The sequence below is a fragment of the Muntiacus reevesi genome, chromosome 3 (genome assembly GCF_963930625.1).
Source record: "Muntiacus reevesi chromosome 3, mMunRee1.1, whole genome shotgun sequence".
NCBI classification, from domain to species: Eukaryota; Metazoa; Chordata; class Mammalia; order Artiodactyla; family Cervidae; genus Muntiacus; species Muntiacus reevesi.
In genome coordinates this window covers 132323525-132342806 of record NC_089251.1, presented here as the reverse complement: position 1 = coordinate 132342806, position 19282 = coordinate 132323525, and the positions used below count along the sequence as shown (strand labels likewise).

Genomic DNA, 19282 nt, shown 5'->3' with positions numbered 1-19282 from the left:
ATCCCAATCTAGTTTTAGTCTCATTTCAGTCAAACAACTGGAGTGAAGCAAGAACAAAATTGGTTTTACTTATTTCTAGCAATTAAATGATTTCTGTATAAGAATTTTATATCTAAAATAATGATGATAATGTTTGCGTTATAAGTATTTTAACACTTTATCTTACTGATCTTTATAATAACCTTGAGAAATCATTAGTGGGCATTTGTTTCTTATTTTTGTCTGCCTAGAATGTCACCCAGCTTTTTCCTAGGAACCATTTCTTCCTACTCTTTAACCTTATGGCTTGAATGAAAACTGACCTCTTCTAGATCTGGCCCCCAGGTTACTACTGATTCCTGCTTTTGATTTTGTTTTTTTTTTTAATTGGAGAGTAGAGGGTTAAACCCTCAATCCCTCTTTGGTAGTGGAATTGGGCATTATGAGCTTGAGGGTGTTCAGAAGCAATGTGGAGGAGAGAGCAGGGCCAGCATAAAGGCAAATGAAGACGAAATACAGAGATAGAGTTGAAGGGTCACAGAATCCTTGTGGTGTTTGAGACTTTGGATCTAGTTATCTTAAGGCCATGTGCAACCTTGCCCTTTCAATTATTTTGTTATGTAAGCCAATAAATTTCCCCCATAAAATCCAAACCAAAGAGGCTTCAGTTACTTGAAACTGGTAAGAGTACTGGCTAAGGTAGCTGAGTGCTATCTGACAGCTGAGAAATGTAAAGCTCAGAGAAGTTGACTGACATGCCCATTTCCTCATAGCTAGTGAGTGGCAGTCACAGAATTGGAACCCAGTTTATTATTTGGCTTCAGAGCTTGTCTTCTTAACTACTGCTGATCTTTTCTTGATAGTTTGCCTTTCCCAATTGGCAAGCAAGGTGGAACTGGGGACAGAGGAGACGGCAGCTTGCTCTCAGACCACCACGGGCCTTCCTTTCCTCCAAAAGGAATCACCGAGCAGCAAAAAGAAGGTATTCAGATGGTGAAAAAGGTGATGATGTCTTTAGAAGGTGAAGATGGGCTGGAGGAAATTTATTCCTTTAGGTAAGAAGTGAAAACATTTGTCTACAAATTTCAGTTGTAAGCATATTCCTTTCTCCTTTGATCAGAGAGCTCTCTAATGCTTTTCCTTTTCTGAGCCATTCTTGAATTAGCAGTTATACTGACACTTTAATAAATACTAAAGAAATGGTATACCAGTCTCTGATCCCTTTCTTTGAAGTTTGCAGGTTGGCACAAGGTTTCTCCTTTATTTCCAGGACTGTCAGGAGAGGTTGGAAATATACAGATATAATGAAGGATTTAACAAGTCACACAATAAAAGATGAGATGGTAGATTTCTTCTTTATGCCAAGCTTGGGGTACATTTCTCAGGCCCTTCCTTGTCATACACCTAAAAAATATTCTTAATTATAAAAGTGGTATCAGATCGGAGATAACACTCAGTGTCCTCTTGTCCTCTGATTTAGGTTTTGGAGGCAGTATACCAGACTAGAGTAACGTTTTGCCATTTATTTCTTTATTTTTACCTTTTTGACTGTGCTGTGCAGTGTGCATCCCGGCCAGGGCTCAAAGCCGTGCCCCCTGCCGCAGAAGTGCGGTGTCTTAACCACTAGACTGCCAGAGAAGTCCCTATATATAATAGAGTGATTTTTTTTTTTTTTTTAAAGCTTTAGTCACAAAATAGTTTGGTCAGGCAAAAGCAAAACAAAACCCCCAAATTTATCACATACCTATTCCATATGAGCTTTGTAAAGGCAAGAAATGTGAAATCCCTGAAGTACCGTATAACAATAAAGCAAGCTGCTCTTTTCAGCCATCCAGAGATAGTGGGAGAGATGATCTTCTTTGTATCATTCTTGGTTGGAATTGGATATACACTTAGTTTGAGCAAGAACCTGAGAGGGGCCCCTGGCATCTAGAATGGTGTATATTTTAGGGGCTTGATTTGGTAAAGGTGGTGGCGGCATACTCTACCACACAGTATGGCTTTTTTAGAGTTTCAAATTTTCAGGAATAATACTACTTAATGTTAAAGAATTCATTCTAGTTTATCATTAAATACACAAAGCACGAGCATTTTAAATAAAATTCTTAATTGTTGAAGTAGAGGTTCAACAATTAAGATTTTTTTGAGTAGCGATAGTGTATATCTGCTCTAATTTTTCTTCTCAATCACAATTTTTACATATTTATAATGAGCTATAGTTGATAAGTGATCAGCCTGCTTTTCTAAGTATAGATACTCTTGGAAAATTGCAGGTAGATGGGGATTTTGGAAATTAAACTGTAATTTCCCAAGGGGTTGGTGAAAGAATCAAAGAAGAATCCTAGAAAGTGATGCTTCTTTGTCTTAGTATGTGTTCTAATTGTAATATATTCGAATGTATGTTTCTAAATTATTATTCTCTCAGATTTGAACATGGCTTGCTTTAATATGGGAATACATGCCTAAAGTGAACACATTCACCATGATATTGAAAAGAATTATCAGCCAATAAAATTACATGCCTAAAGTGAACACATTCACCATGATATTGAAAAGAATTATCAGCCAATAAAATTATTGTTAAAAAAGCTTCTTACAGCAAGGAGGGAAATTACTATGTGTTGTCCTCACCTTTCTTTAAATGTTTATTTATTTATTTGACTGCCCTGGATCTTAAATGCTGCATGCAGGGTCTTTAGTTGTGACACATGGGACACAGTTTCCTGACCAGCGTTGGAACCCAGGCTCTCTGCATTGGGTGTGCAGAGTCTTAACCACTGGACCACCAGACAAGTCCCTCTTACCATTTTTGAAGCTATGTTGATTTCAGGTCTGCCAAAAAAGGTATGGATCAGAACTTGGCCATCTGATGTAGTAGCCATTATCCACAGGTGGCTACTTAAATGTAATTTCAGTAAAATTAAGTAAAATTAAAACTCTAGTCCCTCAGTCATACTCTTCACAGTTCAAGTGCTGAGTAGCCTATTGTACAGGCACAGTTAGAAATATAGCACTTCCCTCATTGCACAAAGTTCTACAGGACAGCCCTGGGCTAGGCTTATTCTCATCTAGAAGACATTAGAGGGAGATAACGTGGCTTCTAATTTGGAGAAGTTCATGTCTACTGCAGAACTTAGCCAGTTGTTCTCAGATGTTACCTGTAAGATGCTGGTCTTTAGAACTTCGCCTGGAACGGAATCCAAACCTCTCGATTATTTTAGGCATGACTCATAGTACAATTAGCAATGTCCCATGGGACAGGTGAAACCTGATTTCAGACCCACTCATTCGTCAACGAATACAAAGCCAAGGTGTACCATAAGCTTTGGAGGAGAGTATCAGGTAGAATATCTACTATTGGGTATTGGAGTCTCTTGAGGCCTATTTGTCCATAACTCTGGATAATGCCAGATAATCCTTAGTGAATTCCATAAGTTCCACCTCTCTCCTATATTTTTCTTTGTTATATTTAATTAGGAACCAGATGAAAGTAGAATTGATCTTCACTAATGTTCAAAGGAACTAGCTCTGTACGTTGTGTTTGCTACTTGCCAGTTCCCCTTCCCTGCCGACTGAGAAACCTAGAGTTATTATATCTGCTTTATTTTAAGACAGTATGGACTGCTAAGTTCCTTTATCTCCTGAAAGATCATTTTTTAACTCTCTCCACAAGGTACATATACTCATCATGTCTTTTATTTAAGAGAATGGAAACGAACTAAAGAAGTGCAGAGTTCAATGACATTGAACAGTGACATGATAGGATGGAGCCCACCCTTTGATATCCTAGAGCAGGGCTTTTTATCCTGAGGTCTGTAATTTTAAGAGAGTTGTGAAAATGCATTTATGAATGTGCTTATATCATATCCTCACAGTGTCCTTGATCCTGAAAAAAAAAAAATGTGACAAACAACTGGCTGAGTTGAGAGAAAAGATTGAATGAGGGAAGGTAGAGATGCTCCTTTTCACCTGTTGGTGAAATTCAGCTGGAATTCAGCTCCTTCCTCAGCCAACTCATTTGTACTCTGGCGCTCCCCCAACTGAGAGTTGCCACAAGTTTTGCTTGTCATCGCCTGCTGTTCCTCTCTTTATGATCAGCAGCATCTCACTTCTCGGTCTAGAAAACTAAATGCAACACCCAGCAAAGGTTAACATTTTAACATTGCCGCTTTCATAATACATTTTTCTTTGTTAAGTGAGAGTCTGAGACAGCTGTGTGTCTTCAAGAAAACTGAGAGGCGTTCCATGCCCTGGCCCTGTCAACTGACCATTGGCTCCAATTTGTCTATAAAGATTGTGGCTTATAAATCGGTAAGTGGTAGGTACACATTTTTTAAAGAAATGTTACCAGGCAGACAAATGTGCTTATATAAGAAACTGGCAATTCATGTATGGGTTATTCAAAACCATAATTACTGCTTCTCTAACTGCTCTCCCTGTTTATTTCATCTCTATTTAGCTTTTATGTAAAAGGCATGCTAGGAGAGGAAGTTTTAAGAATTGTCTGTAATAGAAGTTAGTTACCCCCTCTTTCTCTTTCTCTCCATTGACAATTGATTGTTAATCACAAGTTTCAAGTCTTTCCCTCTCCTTTTCTTTTTTAAAAGAAAGAAAATGAAATGCATTTAGTTGCATTATTGTAGTATTGTAGCAGAAATACAGATACACACCAGAGTTAAGTTCAGAGTTTTTATTTTTTTTATTTTTTTTTAAGTTCAGAGTTTTTAAAGCTCAGCCACGGCTAATTCAATTATTAATGACCTGGTAGTAACAGCATCTAAAAAATATGAACACATTTTGACCTGTTATTGTGAAATGGCCTTTTGTAGCATATGTGCATAATAGCACACTCTCAAAAATGAGTTGTTTTTGGTAATGACTTGATGACCTTCCAGTTTGAATGTCAGTCTCTGATCCATGCCTCCACTTGACCCTCCTTGCCTTTTTTCTTTAAATGCACAAAATAAATATATAAACACACTTAAATATATAAAATGTACAAAAGCATGTTTTTTATAGTGTTTTTTTTCTTTTAATATTCAAGGACTTAATTCCAAAACATACTACATGAATGAACACCATGGAGGTGCTTCAAGGCCTAGAATAGTGTCCCTGAGAATGAGAATAAGTCCCTTACCTTTTTTTTTCTTTTGGTAGTTTCTTTTTCATATTTTCTTATTGATTTCTGACTACTGACAGACTGCTTTCCCCTCTTTTCTCTATTGAAAAAGTATGGTAACAAAATGTAGGGTTTTCTATTAGTAGGCAGTCTGTGGGTTTTGTATAGAAAGTGTTTGAGTATCTATGAATATTAATATTTATCTGTGGCTTACCCTTGGGGAAAATAAAATGTAGAAAGGATTATAAAATAAACTAAAATTTCCACAGTAAGCCAGAGACAACAAACCAGTGTAGCTGGAGTGATTGTTTTGGATTTTTCTCTGTAAAGCAGAGAGTATATATTAGTTTTTCCTCTTGCATCAATCTGAACCCTGACGTTCCTTGTTTTCCCTTTATTTTTCTTTTGGAAATCAGGTTCTACAGGAGAAAGTTAAAAAGTCTTGGACAGTTGTGGATGCAAGAACTCTGAAAAAAGAAGATATACAAAAAGAAACAGTCTATTGCTTGAATGATGATGATGAAACTGAAGTTTCAAAAGAGGATACTATTCAAGGTATTAGGCCAGTGAGAGTTTCACTGTTTCCTGGAAGATTTTCTTCAAGATGATACGAGGCAGGCTAGGTTTTTGTATTGTTATTTGTCTAGAGACGCATCTGTGTGAGGGAATCACGGGATGCTGGGTTCTGTAACTCATCTGCTGAGGCTTGGGTAGGGCTGTTCTGAAACAGGAGTATGCTCACGCATTTGGTCTCTCTGGGGTTTATTTATTTTTAATTGTTGATGATTGCTTTACAGTACTGGTTTGATTTCTGTCATATGTCAACATGAATTAACCATAGGTGTACATGTGTCCCCTCCCTCTTGGGTCTCTCTCCCCTCCCGCCTGTTCCCACCCCTCTGGGTTATCACAGAGCCCCAGTTTGAGTTCCCTGACTTGTATAGCAAGTTCCGTTGGCTGTCTGTTTACATGTCTTAGTGTATATGCTCCCATGCTCCTCTCTCCATTCAGCTCACCCTCTCCCTCTTCTCAAGTGACAGCTCTTAATACTTGGCTTTGTTTTGAAGTCTGAAGCTTACTAGCTAGGGAAATGCTTATATTAACATGGGTGAAGCAACTGCTTTTGTGAATCTTTGACTTCCATGGTGATCATTTTTCTGAATGCCAGTTTCAGGTCTCATAATGTGCCAGATTAGCTCCCTTAAGGTAATTTAGAGGATAAGAAAAATTATTTATATTTGTCATGTTGCTTTATATTCATTGGGATCTTTAGAGTTGTACTTCATATATTTATATCCATTGGCTCTGTAGAGTGTATTTAGAGCATGTCTTTATCCAGAGGGATTAGAAACCAGCTGAATGTTCAAGAGCTAAAGTGATAAGATACCAAATGATGGTTAAGATAGAAGCCAGAGTCTTTATATAATAAATTTATCACCAGACTACTATATGGTAAATAGTCTCAGTATAATTTTAATTTGCAAGTCTTGAAAAAATTCATTTTATTTGTGTGGTATTGTATCACAGTATTTGTGTATATTTATATGTTTTGCAGGGTTTCAGGGGGGTAGGAGAATGATTAAAAGTGGTAGTGGTTATGCCTCCTTTCTTTCTTCTCATGGGTTATATTTAGAATGTAATTACCATCCCATAATCTCTACTAATTCTTTAATTCAGCTCATCGGTAGAGTGTGGTTAAGAACAGAAGTTTTGGAGTCAGACTGGTTAGAATCTTGGCTCCACTACTTGCTAGTCATTTAATCCTAGTATAATGACTGTCTCATAGTAGGAGGATTAACATGATTAAGGGCGTAAGGCCAGAAAAGTAGAAGGCCTTCTCAATGATACTGAATAGTTGGGTAAGATGTACTGGGCATATACAGATTTGTGGTCAGAGCAGTATATAAAGGACATTTTTATATACTTCTTTTCTCTTTTAGTCTTCACAGCAAGCAGTGAAGTAGGCACTCTTGTTCCCATTTTACAGATAAGAGAACTGAGGCTGAAAGACATTCATTAACACGTGCAGTATCCCGTAGTTAGCAGCTAGTAGATTTGAACCCAGGGCTCCCAGAGTCTGTGTTTCTCCATACTCTTCTGAGTTAGGAAGGGCTCTGAATGATACACGGAAGAGCTGATGCTTAATTTTGAGAGCAACATGGAACTGTGTATAATTTTGAGGAGCAGAGTGTCAGAGTTGTGTTTTAAGAAGATTAGTAGAACATCTGGGTATAGGATGAATTGGAAGGAGAAGGGACTAGACATGAGGGTGCCAATTCTTTTGGTTGCAAGCAAAGAAAGCAACTCTGGTTTATCTTTGGCAAAAAGCAAATTCATTGGTACAGCAGTGGAGAGGAAAGAGTTAAATATGGTTTAAGTTCAAAGAGTATAGGTGTGTAGCTTTTCTCTCTTAGCTTTTTGCAGTTACCCACATCCTTCCTTTGCCTGTCCTCTACTCTCTACCCCCTAATAGGTAGAGTTCTCTCTTCTAGATAGAGGGATCAGTTAATAAGAGCAAAGACTGTGGTCGTATTTATATTCTGTTCTCTACTTTTGGCCATATACAGAAGTTACAGTAATTGATTTGCCCTTTAAAAGATGAACCAGAAATCATGACACTTTTAATGAGAAGTTTCAAATTATTCTTAAACAATTCAAGTAAGATGTCTGAAAAAACATTATGTACCACTCTCATGTGCCATATATTTCCCTCTTAACTTTTTGTTGAAAATTTTTTTATCATTAGCTTTTATTAAAAGACGTACAGAAGCGTGTTTCTTTTTCATCAAATACATTGCATGAACAGAGTGAGAGGGACTAAGAAACATTGGATCACAGAATCTGCCCCCAAACACACATGTTTCTTTGTTTCTTGGAGTGAAGATGCATGCATGTGCTTTTCCTTTTTATCTGCCCAAGGTCAGACTCCTTGGATTTTTATGATCTTGCTCCCTATTAAACATATAATACTATATAGTGAAAGGGCATGAGCTTGCATAGAGCAAAGACCCTGAAACAGGGTTGGAGTTTTTTTAAGGAGCCAAGAGCCTATATGTGTATAAATACCCTAAGTAATTAAAAAATATATATATATATATAGACAGTCCTACCCCAGAAATAAAATAAATTTAAATGCAGAAAAATATCCAGCATATCAATTGAATGTTTCTGAATAGAAAAGTTTTGGCATCTTCCATTAGGCATTTATATATCTCCAGCATCCATTTTTGGGAACATTTTGTTCTGAAATTTTCCAATGGGCGTTTTTCTCTGTAGATCTCCAGGTTTCTGAATAAATGTGCTCTTGTTATTATTTTTACAAATAATGATTATACTTTGTAGTCATTCATGGTTTATCTTTGGAGGATAACTAGTACATTGCATTTGCTGTTATTCTTTCTTCTAGGCTGGATAATCATCAAGGTAACTAGATGGCAGAATATGCTACTTAAAAAAATGCAATTAGGTTTTAATTATCTCTATATTGTATATGTTTGTGGATCTGCTGCTTCGTTTCCCTCTTTGATCACAAGGGACAGAAATTTGATTCCAGGGAACAGTAGATAGAGGCTTGATCCAGAGTGTGCATATATTGTTAATGTATGTGTGGGGCCAATTTCAACTTGTAGAAAATGAGGCCCCATATGCTTAACAGATGCTCTTCTCTTATTCTCCAGGATTCCGCTATGGGAGTGATATCATTCCTTTCTCTAAAGTGGATGAGGAACAAATGAAGTATAAATCGGAGGGAAAGTGCTTCTCTGTGTTGGGATTTTGTAGATCTTCTCAGGTAAAGCACACATTCTATTAATTGTAAATAAAACAGATGAGCTTTTTTCTCATTATTTGAAATAGTGTGGTTTTGATTGGGCCTTTTACTTATACTTATTTCACTTTTAATTTTTCTAAATGTAGTTTGCGATGCTACTATCTTTGATTTTTGAAGATTGAAAATCAGGAGGTAGAGAAGTCAGCATAAATCAGAAGAACAAACTCAGTGAAAAGTCACTACTTCGCTTTGGTGTCAGTGGTAGCTCATGGTAGCCTTAAAGAAAGAGCAGCCAGTTCTTTGCTATTATATTCCTTTCTCTAATTGTAAACTGGAATGTTTTATAGGAATGAAAGTCTAGTTGGGTTTTGAATGACCGTAAATCTCTTAGAATATCATTGATTTATGCCAGTCACCCTTCTCAGTGCCCAACAGAGATCTAAGATGTGAAGCTTGTTTGTAAGTCATCGGTTCTTTAGACTGCAATACAGAGATGCAAAATAGACACAATGGGAAATGCAGTAACTCAGTGAAGGCTATGAGATACAATATACGGTCCTGGAAAGAGTCATTAAAGATTCATAGAGGTCTTAAGTGAAGTGAAATGTTCTTGAAATGTACTTGAATAAGTAGAAAGTGCATCTTTTCGGCTTTATAGGGATGAAGAGATTCTTGTTGGCTCTAGAAGAACTCAAGTGAGAATTAAAATAAGTATAACCCAGTATTCCAGATTTGAACTTGTCATGTTGCTCTAGCTTGTAGTCCTTGTGTAAGTCAGTGTTAGAATAATTCAGTGAAGTCGGGGAGAACGTGTTTCATGATATGCTCAAGCTGTTAGGTGCATGTTCAAGACTCATAAGCCAAAAATTGAGAATATTTACTTAAAGTCAATACAGTTTTAATGGTGAGATTAAATACTTTTTGGAAGTTGAGAGTCTCTAACAAATTACAATTAACGTACTTTTCTTTAAAATTATTTACTTTGGGAGGTGTGATTAAACTTAAAATTTATGTTTATTAAAGTCAGTGCTTATGAGTCAAGTGAAACAGAGCCTCCGTTCAGACCTCTTTGTAGAAACTGGCCTCTTGAGAGCTAATTCCAGATAGGCAGAAAAGAATTGCCTATCTAAAACTGCTACAACTGTAATTCGGGACTCAAAAAACTTAAATCATCTGTGCCACAGTGGATGTGGGGGCCCATTTAGTTAAATGATGAAGCAAGAAAGAGTGAGCTGAAAAAGTACATATTCCATTTAAAGAGATTTTTATTCACTTAAACTGAAGTTTTAAGTCATGAAGTGTTTTCTAAATCAACTTTTTTTGATGTTAAGCTCTGAGTTATTTTTATCTTAAGTACAGTATCAGACAGATACAATAGAAAATCATAATAGCTACCATTTATTGAGTGATTACAATAATACAGTCAGTATACTAAGCATTTTATATAAATTTCCATTTAATTCTTATTACAACCCGCTTCAGTTCAGTTCAGTTGCTTAGTCGTATCCAACTCTTTGCAACCCCATGGACTGCAGCACACCAGGCCTCGCTGTCTATCACCAACTCCCAGCATTTACTCAAACTCATGTCCATTGAGTCAGTGATACCATCCAACCATCTCATCCTCTGTCATCCCCTTCTCCTCCCACCTTCAATCTTTCCCAGCATCAGCGTCTTTTCAAATGAGTCAGTTCTTCACATCAGGTGACCAAAGTATTGGAGTTTCAGATTCAACATCTGTCCTTCCAATAAATATTCAGGATTGATTTCCTTTAGGATGGACTGGTTGGACAACCCTCTTAGGTAGGTGCATGATACATACTTTATATATTAGGAAATTGAGGTTCAGAGCTGTTAGATAATAGGCCCAAGGTCACCCAGTTAGAAGGTGATAGAGATGGGTTTTGAACAAGGTCTCTCTGACTCTAAAGCTATGCCATTAGTCAACTGTGATCTGTGCACCGATAGGCTCATTTTTGAATAGTCTAGCTTTTGCATACTTGCTTTTGTGTACTATGTTAACGAATGCATACACAACATCTTAAGAAGGTTTTGCCATACCAACTAACGTAAAGTGTATGTATGTACCTTCTAACAGACTAGTAATTAGCTTTAAATAAATAAGATCACATAGTTTTCCAGATTCCCTTAAACTGAGGGACAGTAATACTTCTGGATTGAATTAGTGTGAAACTTTTCATTGTATAAAATGGACTTTTTGGTTTGGGTTTTTTTTTTTTTTTTTTGAATTGTGAATTACTCTTTTAAATTTTCAAGAGACTTTCACTTTGTCTTCTTCCAGGTTGTCAGTTTTCCTGGTATCTAATTATAGGATGGATGAGAATTTAGCCAGAAATTCCCCAAATGTCTGACTGTCCTTTGAGAAGTCATTTAGGTGTCTTAGGAAGAGGTATCATTAACTGTTCTTAAATCAGTCAACTATTACAGATTCTAATAAAAGGGAAAATAAATCTATACAAATATAGCAGACTGAAAATATAAAATTATTCCCATATTTCTTCAAATAATGGTTTTCAGGTAGGGAATGGACATGAAGATGGAGGGTATTTGGATAATATGGGCCTCACCCCCACACCTTGGAGACTTCGTTTTCTTGAACTGCTGTTACTGTGAAAGTGCTCACAGTTTCTCAGCATTAGAGGTGGGAGTGCAGAAAAAATATTTGAGAAGCATTACTTCTCTTACGGCACCTTCTTAGAAACTCTGGGCTCAAGATGACATAGGTCAAAGAGATGTTGATCTTGGTTGATAGATGCAGGTGGTTATAATATCAGGAACTCTTAGTATTCATTTTCTAGTCTTTCTTTGACTCTGATGCTGTGCTAGTTAAGTAATTTAAAGGACAAATGGCACTCTAGTCTCTTTGCAATTCATCAGTGCTTCGTCATTGCTCTTAGGATGAAGTCCAAACCACTTTGCTTATGAGACTTCATGATCTGATCTGTGCTAAATCTTACTCATCTGACTTTACATTTATCGTGTTTAATTTATTCGAGCCTCAAGTAGTAAGTTGTTTCTAGTGCCTGTGAATGTTTTTCAGCAAGAGCATTTTGAATAGAATTTCTTAATAACATGTGGCATTATGGTTTCATATGTTCCTTACTTTGGATCTAAACCAGTTCTTTTCCTCACTTCCTCCTGTAGGTCCACATGAAATATTTTATGGGAAATCAAGTTCTAAAGGTCTTTGCAGCAAAAGATGATGAGGTGAGTTGACAGTAGGTCTTTGAGGCAGGGCCACATAATTGAATTGTCATTTTAAGTGAGTTGTTTGGGGCTTTTATAGTTTAAGATAACATTAATTCTTGCAACAGCGGTGGGAAAATTCACTTACCTTTAGCTTTGAAAATGGAGAAGTGATAAATGAATTTGTCATAGCTTGAGCACAAGGCCTGAGAACATAGTCCTGCAATTGGAGATCAGGTGAGTATTAAAAACAAAAATGTTTGAACAAATACTTTTAATTTGGGAATCTCATGGCCACAGGTTCAGGAAATGTGGCATTAGGTTAATATTTTCATTTTTCATAAGCAGAACATTTAGTGCTGGCTTGAACTGAACAAAGCTAGTGGAGGTAGTGGAATTCCAGCTGAGCTCTTTCAAATCCTAAAAGATGGTGCTGTTAAAGTGCTGCACTCAATATGCCAGCAAATTTGGAAAACTCAGCAGTGGCCACAGGACTGGAAAAGCTCAATTTTCATTCCAGTCCCAAAGAAGGGCAATGCCAAGAATGTTCAAACTGCCAAAGTACAATCATTTCATTTGCTAGCAAAGTAATGTTCAAAATTCTTCAAGCTAGTTCATGAACCAAGAACGTCCAGATGTTCAAGCTGGATTTAGAAAAGGCAGAAGAAGCAGAGATCAAATCGCCCACATCCATTGACTTATAGAACAAGCAACAGAATTCCAGAAAAGCATCTATTTTTGCTTTACTGACAATGCTAAAGCCTTTGATTGTGTGGATCACCACAAACTGTGGAAAATTGTTAAAGACATGGGAAAACCACACCACCTTACCTGCCTCCTGAGAAACCTATGTGCAAATCAAGAAGCGACAGTTAGAACTGGACATGGAACAATGGACTGGTTCAAAATTGGGAAAGGAGTGCATCAAGGCTGTATATTGTCACCCTGCATATTTGACTTATATGCAGAGTGCATCATGGAAATGCCAGGCTGGATGAAGCACAAGCTGAAATTAAGATTACAGGGAGAAATACCAATAATAACATCAGATATTCGGATGACACCACCCTTATGGTGAAAGCGAAAAAGGAACTGAAGAGCCTCTTGATGAAAATGAAAGAGGAGAGTGAAAAAGCTGGCTTAAAACTCAACATTCAAAAAGCTAAAATCATGGCATCCGGTCCCATCACTTCAGGGCAAATAGATGGGGAAACAATGGAAACAGTGACAGACTTTATTTTCTTGGGCTCCAAAATCACTGCAGATGGTGATTGCAGATATGAAATTAAAAGACACTTGCTCTGTGGAAGAAAAGCTATGACCAACCTAGACAACATGTTAAAGAGCAGAGACCTTACATTGCCAACAAAGGTCCGTCTAGTCAAGGCTATGGTTTTTCTAGTAGTCATGTATGGACGTTGGACTATAAAGAAAGCTGAGTGCTGAAGAATTGATGCGTTTGAACTGTGGTGTTGGAGAAGACTCTTGAGAGTCCCTTGGACTGCAAGGAGATCAAACCAGTCAATCCTAAAGGAAATCAATCCTGAATATTCATTGGAGGGACTGATGCTGAAGCTGAAGCCCCAATACTTTGACCAACTGATGTGAAGAATTGACTCATTGGAAAAGACTCTGATGCTGGGAAAGGTTGAAGGCAGGAGGAGAAGGGGATGACAGAGGATGAGATGGTTGGATGGCATCCCTGACTCAATGGACGTGAGTTTGGGTAAACTCAAGGAGTTGGTGATGGACTGGGAGGCCTGGCATGCTGCAGTCCATGGGGTCACAAAGAGTCAGACACAACTGAGCAACTGAACTGAAGACAGTACTTAGCCAAGAGTAGGCACTAAGTTAATATTCCTTGAACTGAAAAGGTAATCACTCTTATCATGACATCTGTAGAGGATTTTGATGGCCAGGTGTTGATATCATAGGTTTTTTTGTGGAGGATATGGGAATATACATAGCTAAGTTTGATGGATGTTAGGAATTGACACATAGTATCAAAAACATACAAATGTTTTTATATTTGTTTTTTTTTTTTAATATTATTTTATTAGTTGGAGGCCAATCACTTCACAACATTTCAGTGGGTTTTGTCATACATTGACATGAATCAGCCATATAGTTACACGTATTCCCCATCCCGATCCCCCCTCCCACCTCCCTCTCCACCCGACTCCTCAGGGTCCTCCCAGTGCACCAGGCCCGAGCACTTGACTCATGCATCCCACCTGGGCTGGTGGTTTGTTTCACCATAGATAATATACATGCTGTTCTTTCAAAACATCCCACCCTCATGTTCTCTCCCAGAGTTCAAAAGTCTGTTCTGTACTTCTGTGTCTCTTTTTCTGTTTTGCATATAGGGTTATCGCTACCATCTATCTAAATTCCATATATATGTGTTAGTATACTGTAATGTTCTTTATCTTTCTGGCTTACTTCACTCTGTATAATGGGCTCCAGTTTCATCCATCTCATTAGAACTGATTCAAATGAATTCTTTTTAACGGCTGAGTAATAGTCCATGGTGTATATGTACCACAGCTTCCTTAAAAATATGGAACGCTTCACGAATTTGCGTGTCATCCTTGTGCAGGGGCCATGCTAATCTTCTCTGTATCGTTCCAATTTTAGTATATGTGCTGCCGAAGCGAGCACCCAAATGTTTTTATATTTGTATTTGAGAAAAATACAAAGTGTTTGAGAGGTTAGGGAGTGGGGGAGGGCTTAGTAAAGCAGATCTGAAACAGAGAGCTTGTCAGTTTGCTGATTCTTGAGGATGGGTTCGAAGCTTGAGAGCCAGAGATTTGGGGAGAGCATTCCAGTGAGGAGAAATTGTACATGGAAAAAGCTCTTGGGGCAGGAAAGCACAAGACTTGCCTGTGAATAGTGATCTGCTCTACTGAGGCTGAGAGAGAGGTGCCTGTGGAGGTTTTTATGGAAGAGAGCGACATAGTCAGCTCTCGGAACAAGGGACACCATGATGGAACAGGACGGTTAGAATCCGCAAAATGGCATAAAAGTTGAATTTGTAGAACTTGATGAACACTTGAAGGACAGTAGGGAGGCCTTATCAACAACTTTAGGGCTTCTCATTCAGAAGTGATATTTGTGGAAGTAGGGAATACAGGTGGAGAAGAGGGGAGAGATACTAAACTTAGTTTTGGTCATGGACAGTTTGAAATACCTGAGGTATAACTGTACAAGTTATCTACCAACTAGTCAGCTATGTAAGTCTAGATCTTAGGAGTTTTAAAGCTGAATATACAGATTTTTGATTCATCAACTTGTGGGACTGGATGAAAGAAATTATCACCAAAGTAGAGTTCTTTTAGAGTGAGAGGAAGAGAGAAGGGCCAAGAGCAGAATTTCAAGATTGGAAGACGAAAAGAGCTGGGGAAAGAGTGGTCCACAACGGTAGAAAAAGCAGGGGAGAGTATTGCTTCTGAAGCCAGAGATGAAGAGAGTGCAGAGAGAGAGGGATGGTCAGATGCTACTGAAAGGTCACACAGATAGAATGGAAACTAAGACTTGGGCAACTTGGAGATCACAGGGCACTTCAGAGTAGTTTCAGGAAGGAAATGGCTACGTAGCTGGTTTAGATTGAAGAATAATTGGGTTCTAAGTGGTGAAACAAGACTATTTGATGAAATTTAAAGATGAAGGAAAAGAAGGTTACAGATAGTAATTTATGGAGAGAGGGACAAAGAAAAATTTTGTTTAGAGTTAGGTATGAATTCAGAGGAGAAAAGTTGAGGGAAAAAGAGCCTATAACGAAGTTCCCGAAGAGGTACAGTAAATGTGATCAAATGCAGATGTGTACAGTGTAGCCTCCAAGTGGATAGAGGAGTATTTAATATCTGAAACAGGGAGAAAGTGGGGAGCAATCTTACAAGCACTCGTTTGTGCTGTGAAAATCCTCACACTGGACACGTGTTAACATAGGCATCTCTCTTACTAGGCGGCGGCAGTTGCCCTCTCCTCCCTGATTCACGCTTTGGATGAATTAGACATGGTGGCCGTGGTTCGATATGCTTACGACAAAAGAGCTAATCCTCAAGTTGGCGTGGCTTTTCCTTTGATCAAGGACGCATATGAGGTAGAACCTGCAAGTCTTTTATTCATATTAATTTTTTCCCTTCAGTTGCTTTGTTCTAAGCAGTGTTTTTCAACTGTTCGTGTGCATGGGAGGTACTGAGGGAATCTGGTTAAAATGCACATTCTGATTCTGTAGCTCTGGGGAGGGGCGTTGTCTGAAATTCTTCATTTCTCACCCACTCCCACCTAATGCTGAGACTGCTGGTCTGGAAATCACACTTTCAGTAGCAGTGAAAGAACATAAATTATGACAGTGTACAAGAAGCTTCCTAATAAAACAACTAGTAACGGTTGACTATGGACTTACCGTTTGCCCAGTCCAATGACTTCCTCTCCATTCTCATCCTTCCTGACTTCTCAGAACCTCAAGGGAATACAGATTACCTCCCTTTTTACAACAGTCTTTACTATGGATGAAGGTTGAAGGTGTGATTTTCTTGTGATCCTGCTGAGTTTACGTTTTTTTAGGGCTCTCCTGTTGAAAATACAGGTCTAGATTCCTTGCCACTTCCTGTGTCTCAGAGAACTCACTGTGGCAGAAATGGAAGAGAAAGCAGATATCCTGACTTCCACGTCAGCCTGCCAGTCACCTTGACTCTTCTCATTTGCTGTGTTGGTCATGCATTTTGTAGATATCTGATAGTCTTTCTTTGAGCATCTCTTTTATATTTACTATTTTTGTGCTGTTTGCAGTTGTGTACAGCTAATCACAGGGCTTCCCAGGTGACTCAGTGGTAAAGAATCCACCTGCCAACAGAGTCACGAATTCAATCCCTGGATCAGGAAGGTCCCCTGGAGAAGGAAGTGGCTACCCACTCCAGTACTCTTGCCTGGGAAACCCCATGGACAGAGGAGCCTGGTGGGCTGCAGTCCATGGGGTCGCAAGGAGTCGGACACGACTGAACTGAGCAACAGAACAACAGCAGCGGCTAAGAACAGAGATGAGAGCGCTTCACTCCCCATGTCCTGTACTTCTGCCTTCTGATTTTTGAAATACCTCTGTTGAGCCATGTTCATAGCATTTGGGATCAGCTTTAAGTTTTTCTGTTAATTGAGTTGTCTCTGTGTTTATCTCACTGTTTCTCATTAGTGTTTAGTGTACATACAGCTGCCTTTCATGGAAGATTTGCGCCAGTACATGTTTTCATCCTTGAAAAATAACAGGAAATGCACTCCCACAGGTGAGTTGATTTCCATTTTGCTCCCTTATTTGCTCTAAACACAGACTGGGGGAAACCACCCGTCTTTAGTCATGTTTGGGGGCTAGGATTTCACAGGGTGGGATTATAGTTGACCCTTGAACACTGAAGAGGTTTGGGGCACTACTCCCCCAGTTGAAAATCCATGTATGACTTTACAGGGCCCTCAGTATTCACAGATCTGTAATCAACCAATCTCAGATTGTATAGAAATGTACATATTTACTTGTAATCCGCATGTAAGTGGATCTGAGCAGTTCAAACCCATGTTGTTCAAGAGTCAACTATAGTTGAATTCCAATCCCAGTGGTATACTGTAATGATGAAAGGTGATTTTTTTCCCAGTAGTAGGGATTCTCCAGCATCCCGCTTCTGACTTAGAGGTTGTCTCTAGGGAGCAATTTAATGGAAATGGATGTACATTCTCTAATTATGAGCAGAGGGTTTGTCCTTCTCTGCAGTGAATTGACACATAGTATCAAACTTGTGACTAGTGTCCTACATAAAATATGATGTAACTTTAACCATACTTTTCTCTTTGCCCTTTCTTCCTAGTTCACAGTTTCAGTCCAAGTCCTGTTGCTCCTTATTGCCAGGAGTGACTGGGAGCTTAATGAGAAGAGGCCTCTATTAAGCATCTGTCTGCAGATGTCAGGATGCTACACACAGTGATTCTCACACACATAGATCCTGTCTTCCATAAATCTCACAGTTTAAGACAGTTATCATAAGATACAATAGTGGGCTGAAATAGAGAACATACCAAAAAGAACACAGAATGATGAATAGATGTTTTAGTTGACAACTTTAAATCTGCCTTGGTGTAGGATGAGGGAGCTGTGAGGTGAGTTCAGAACTGGGTACTCTCTGGATGTTGGGAGCAGGGTGTGGGAGAAGAACCAAGAGTCAAATCCGTCATGTGGAGTCAAGCATGGACTTGAATGTGTAGAAGATGCCAGTGTATTATAATATTCAGTCTTTTCCTTTTGATAATTCCAAACTTTAAATGAGAAGAACATTTGAAAAAGAGAACTTTTTTGAGAGAGAACCTAATAGATATAAATCACATAGGATCTAAAACATTATTTTTCGATCTGTTGATTTATTTCATGTGACTTGACACTTTTGTTTGCATTTGCTGCATTGGAAAAACAGATCATTAAAGCTGTTTGACATATTTCCCAAGTCAACATTTATGTAAGGGTGTGTGATGCCAGCATGGTCTGGCCTGATGCTAGCCTGGAGTAGCAGATGGAAATCACTGAATATTCACCCACACGGGTACCACCTCCTTCTTATTGCCGGGTGGACCCTGCAGTCATCAGTTTGAGATGGTGCCTGAAACCTCCCTTAGAAAGTCAAAAAATGGGACAGAAATGTCTCGTGATAAATGTCTGTATGCTCATTCCTTTTGTAGTAGCTGTCTGAAAGGGATGTTTGAAAGGTGAGGAACAGAAGTATAATAAACTTTGAGGAACTGCTTACTCTTTTCCGCCTTTTGCCTGGTGGCTGTGAATGATCCCAAAATAACACTTCAGCTTTTTAACAGCTGAACTGCCGTATGAATCAGCAGAATGAAAGTTCCTTGTGGTAGTTTAGGTAGAAGCATTTTGGGGAGAGTAGCTTTTGGCTGTGCCATTTTTATTGACTTCGTAGATTTTTACTGGGAAGAACTTGCTTTCTATCTGGTATCTGAGAGACATAAAGAAGAGGACACCATGTTCCTGCTCTTAAAGATCCTTAGAATTTGCCTGGAGTGGGGTAAGACATGTATGCAGGACATTTTTCCAAAGAAGACATACATATGAATGGCCTGCAGACACATGAAAAGATGCTTGACATCATTAATCATCAGGGAAATGCACGTTAGAACCACATCTGTCAGAATAACTATCATCAAAATGACAA

At 38.5% G+C, this 19282-nt stretch overlaps 1 protein-coding gene and 1 non-coding gene across 2 annotated transcripts in view; one reads left to right on the top strand and one right to left on the bottom strand.

Annotated features, from left to right (window-relative positions):
* Nucleotides 1–19282, top strand: part of XRCC5 (X-ray repair cross complementing 5) — an 81441-nt gene that overhangs the window by 10981 nt on the left and 51178 nt on the right. Inside the window, exons 6-12 of the mRNA XM_065930620.1 lie at nt 843–1034; nt 4176–4290; nt 5515–5653; nt 8776–8888; nt 12033–12095; nt 16039–16176; nt 17266–17356. Coding sequence (XP_065786692.1) covers nt 843–1034; nt 4176–4290; nt 5515–5653; nt 8776–8888; nt 12033–12095; nt 16039–16176; nt 17266–17356 — 851 coding nt within the window. The remainder of the gene's footprint in view (nt 1–842; nt 1035–4175; nt 4291–5514; nt 5654–8775; nt 8889–12032; nt 12096–16038; nt 16177–17265; nt 17357–19282) is intronic.
* LOC136165578 (U6 spliceosomal RNA) lies at nt 14629–14735 on the bottom strand. The gene has a single exon (XR_010662587.1). It is a non-coding gene; the product is annotated as a U6 spliceosomal RNA (small nuclear RNA).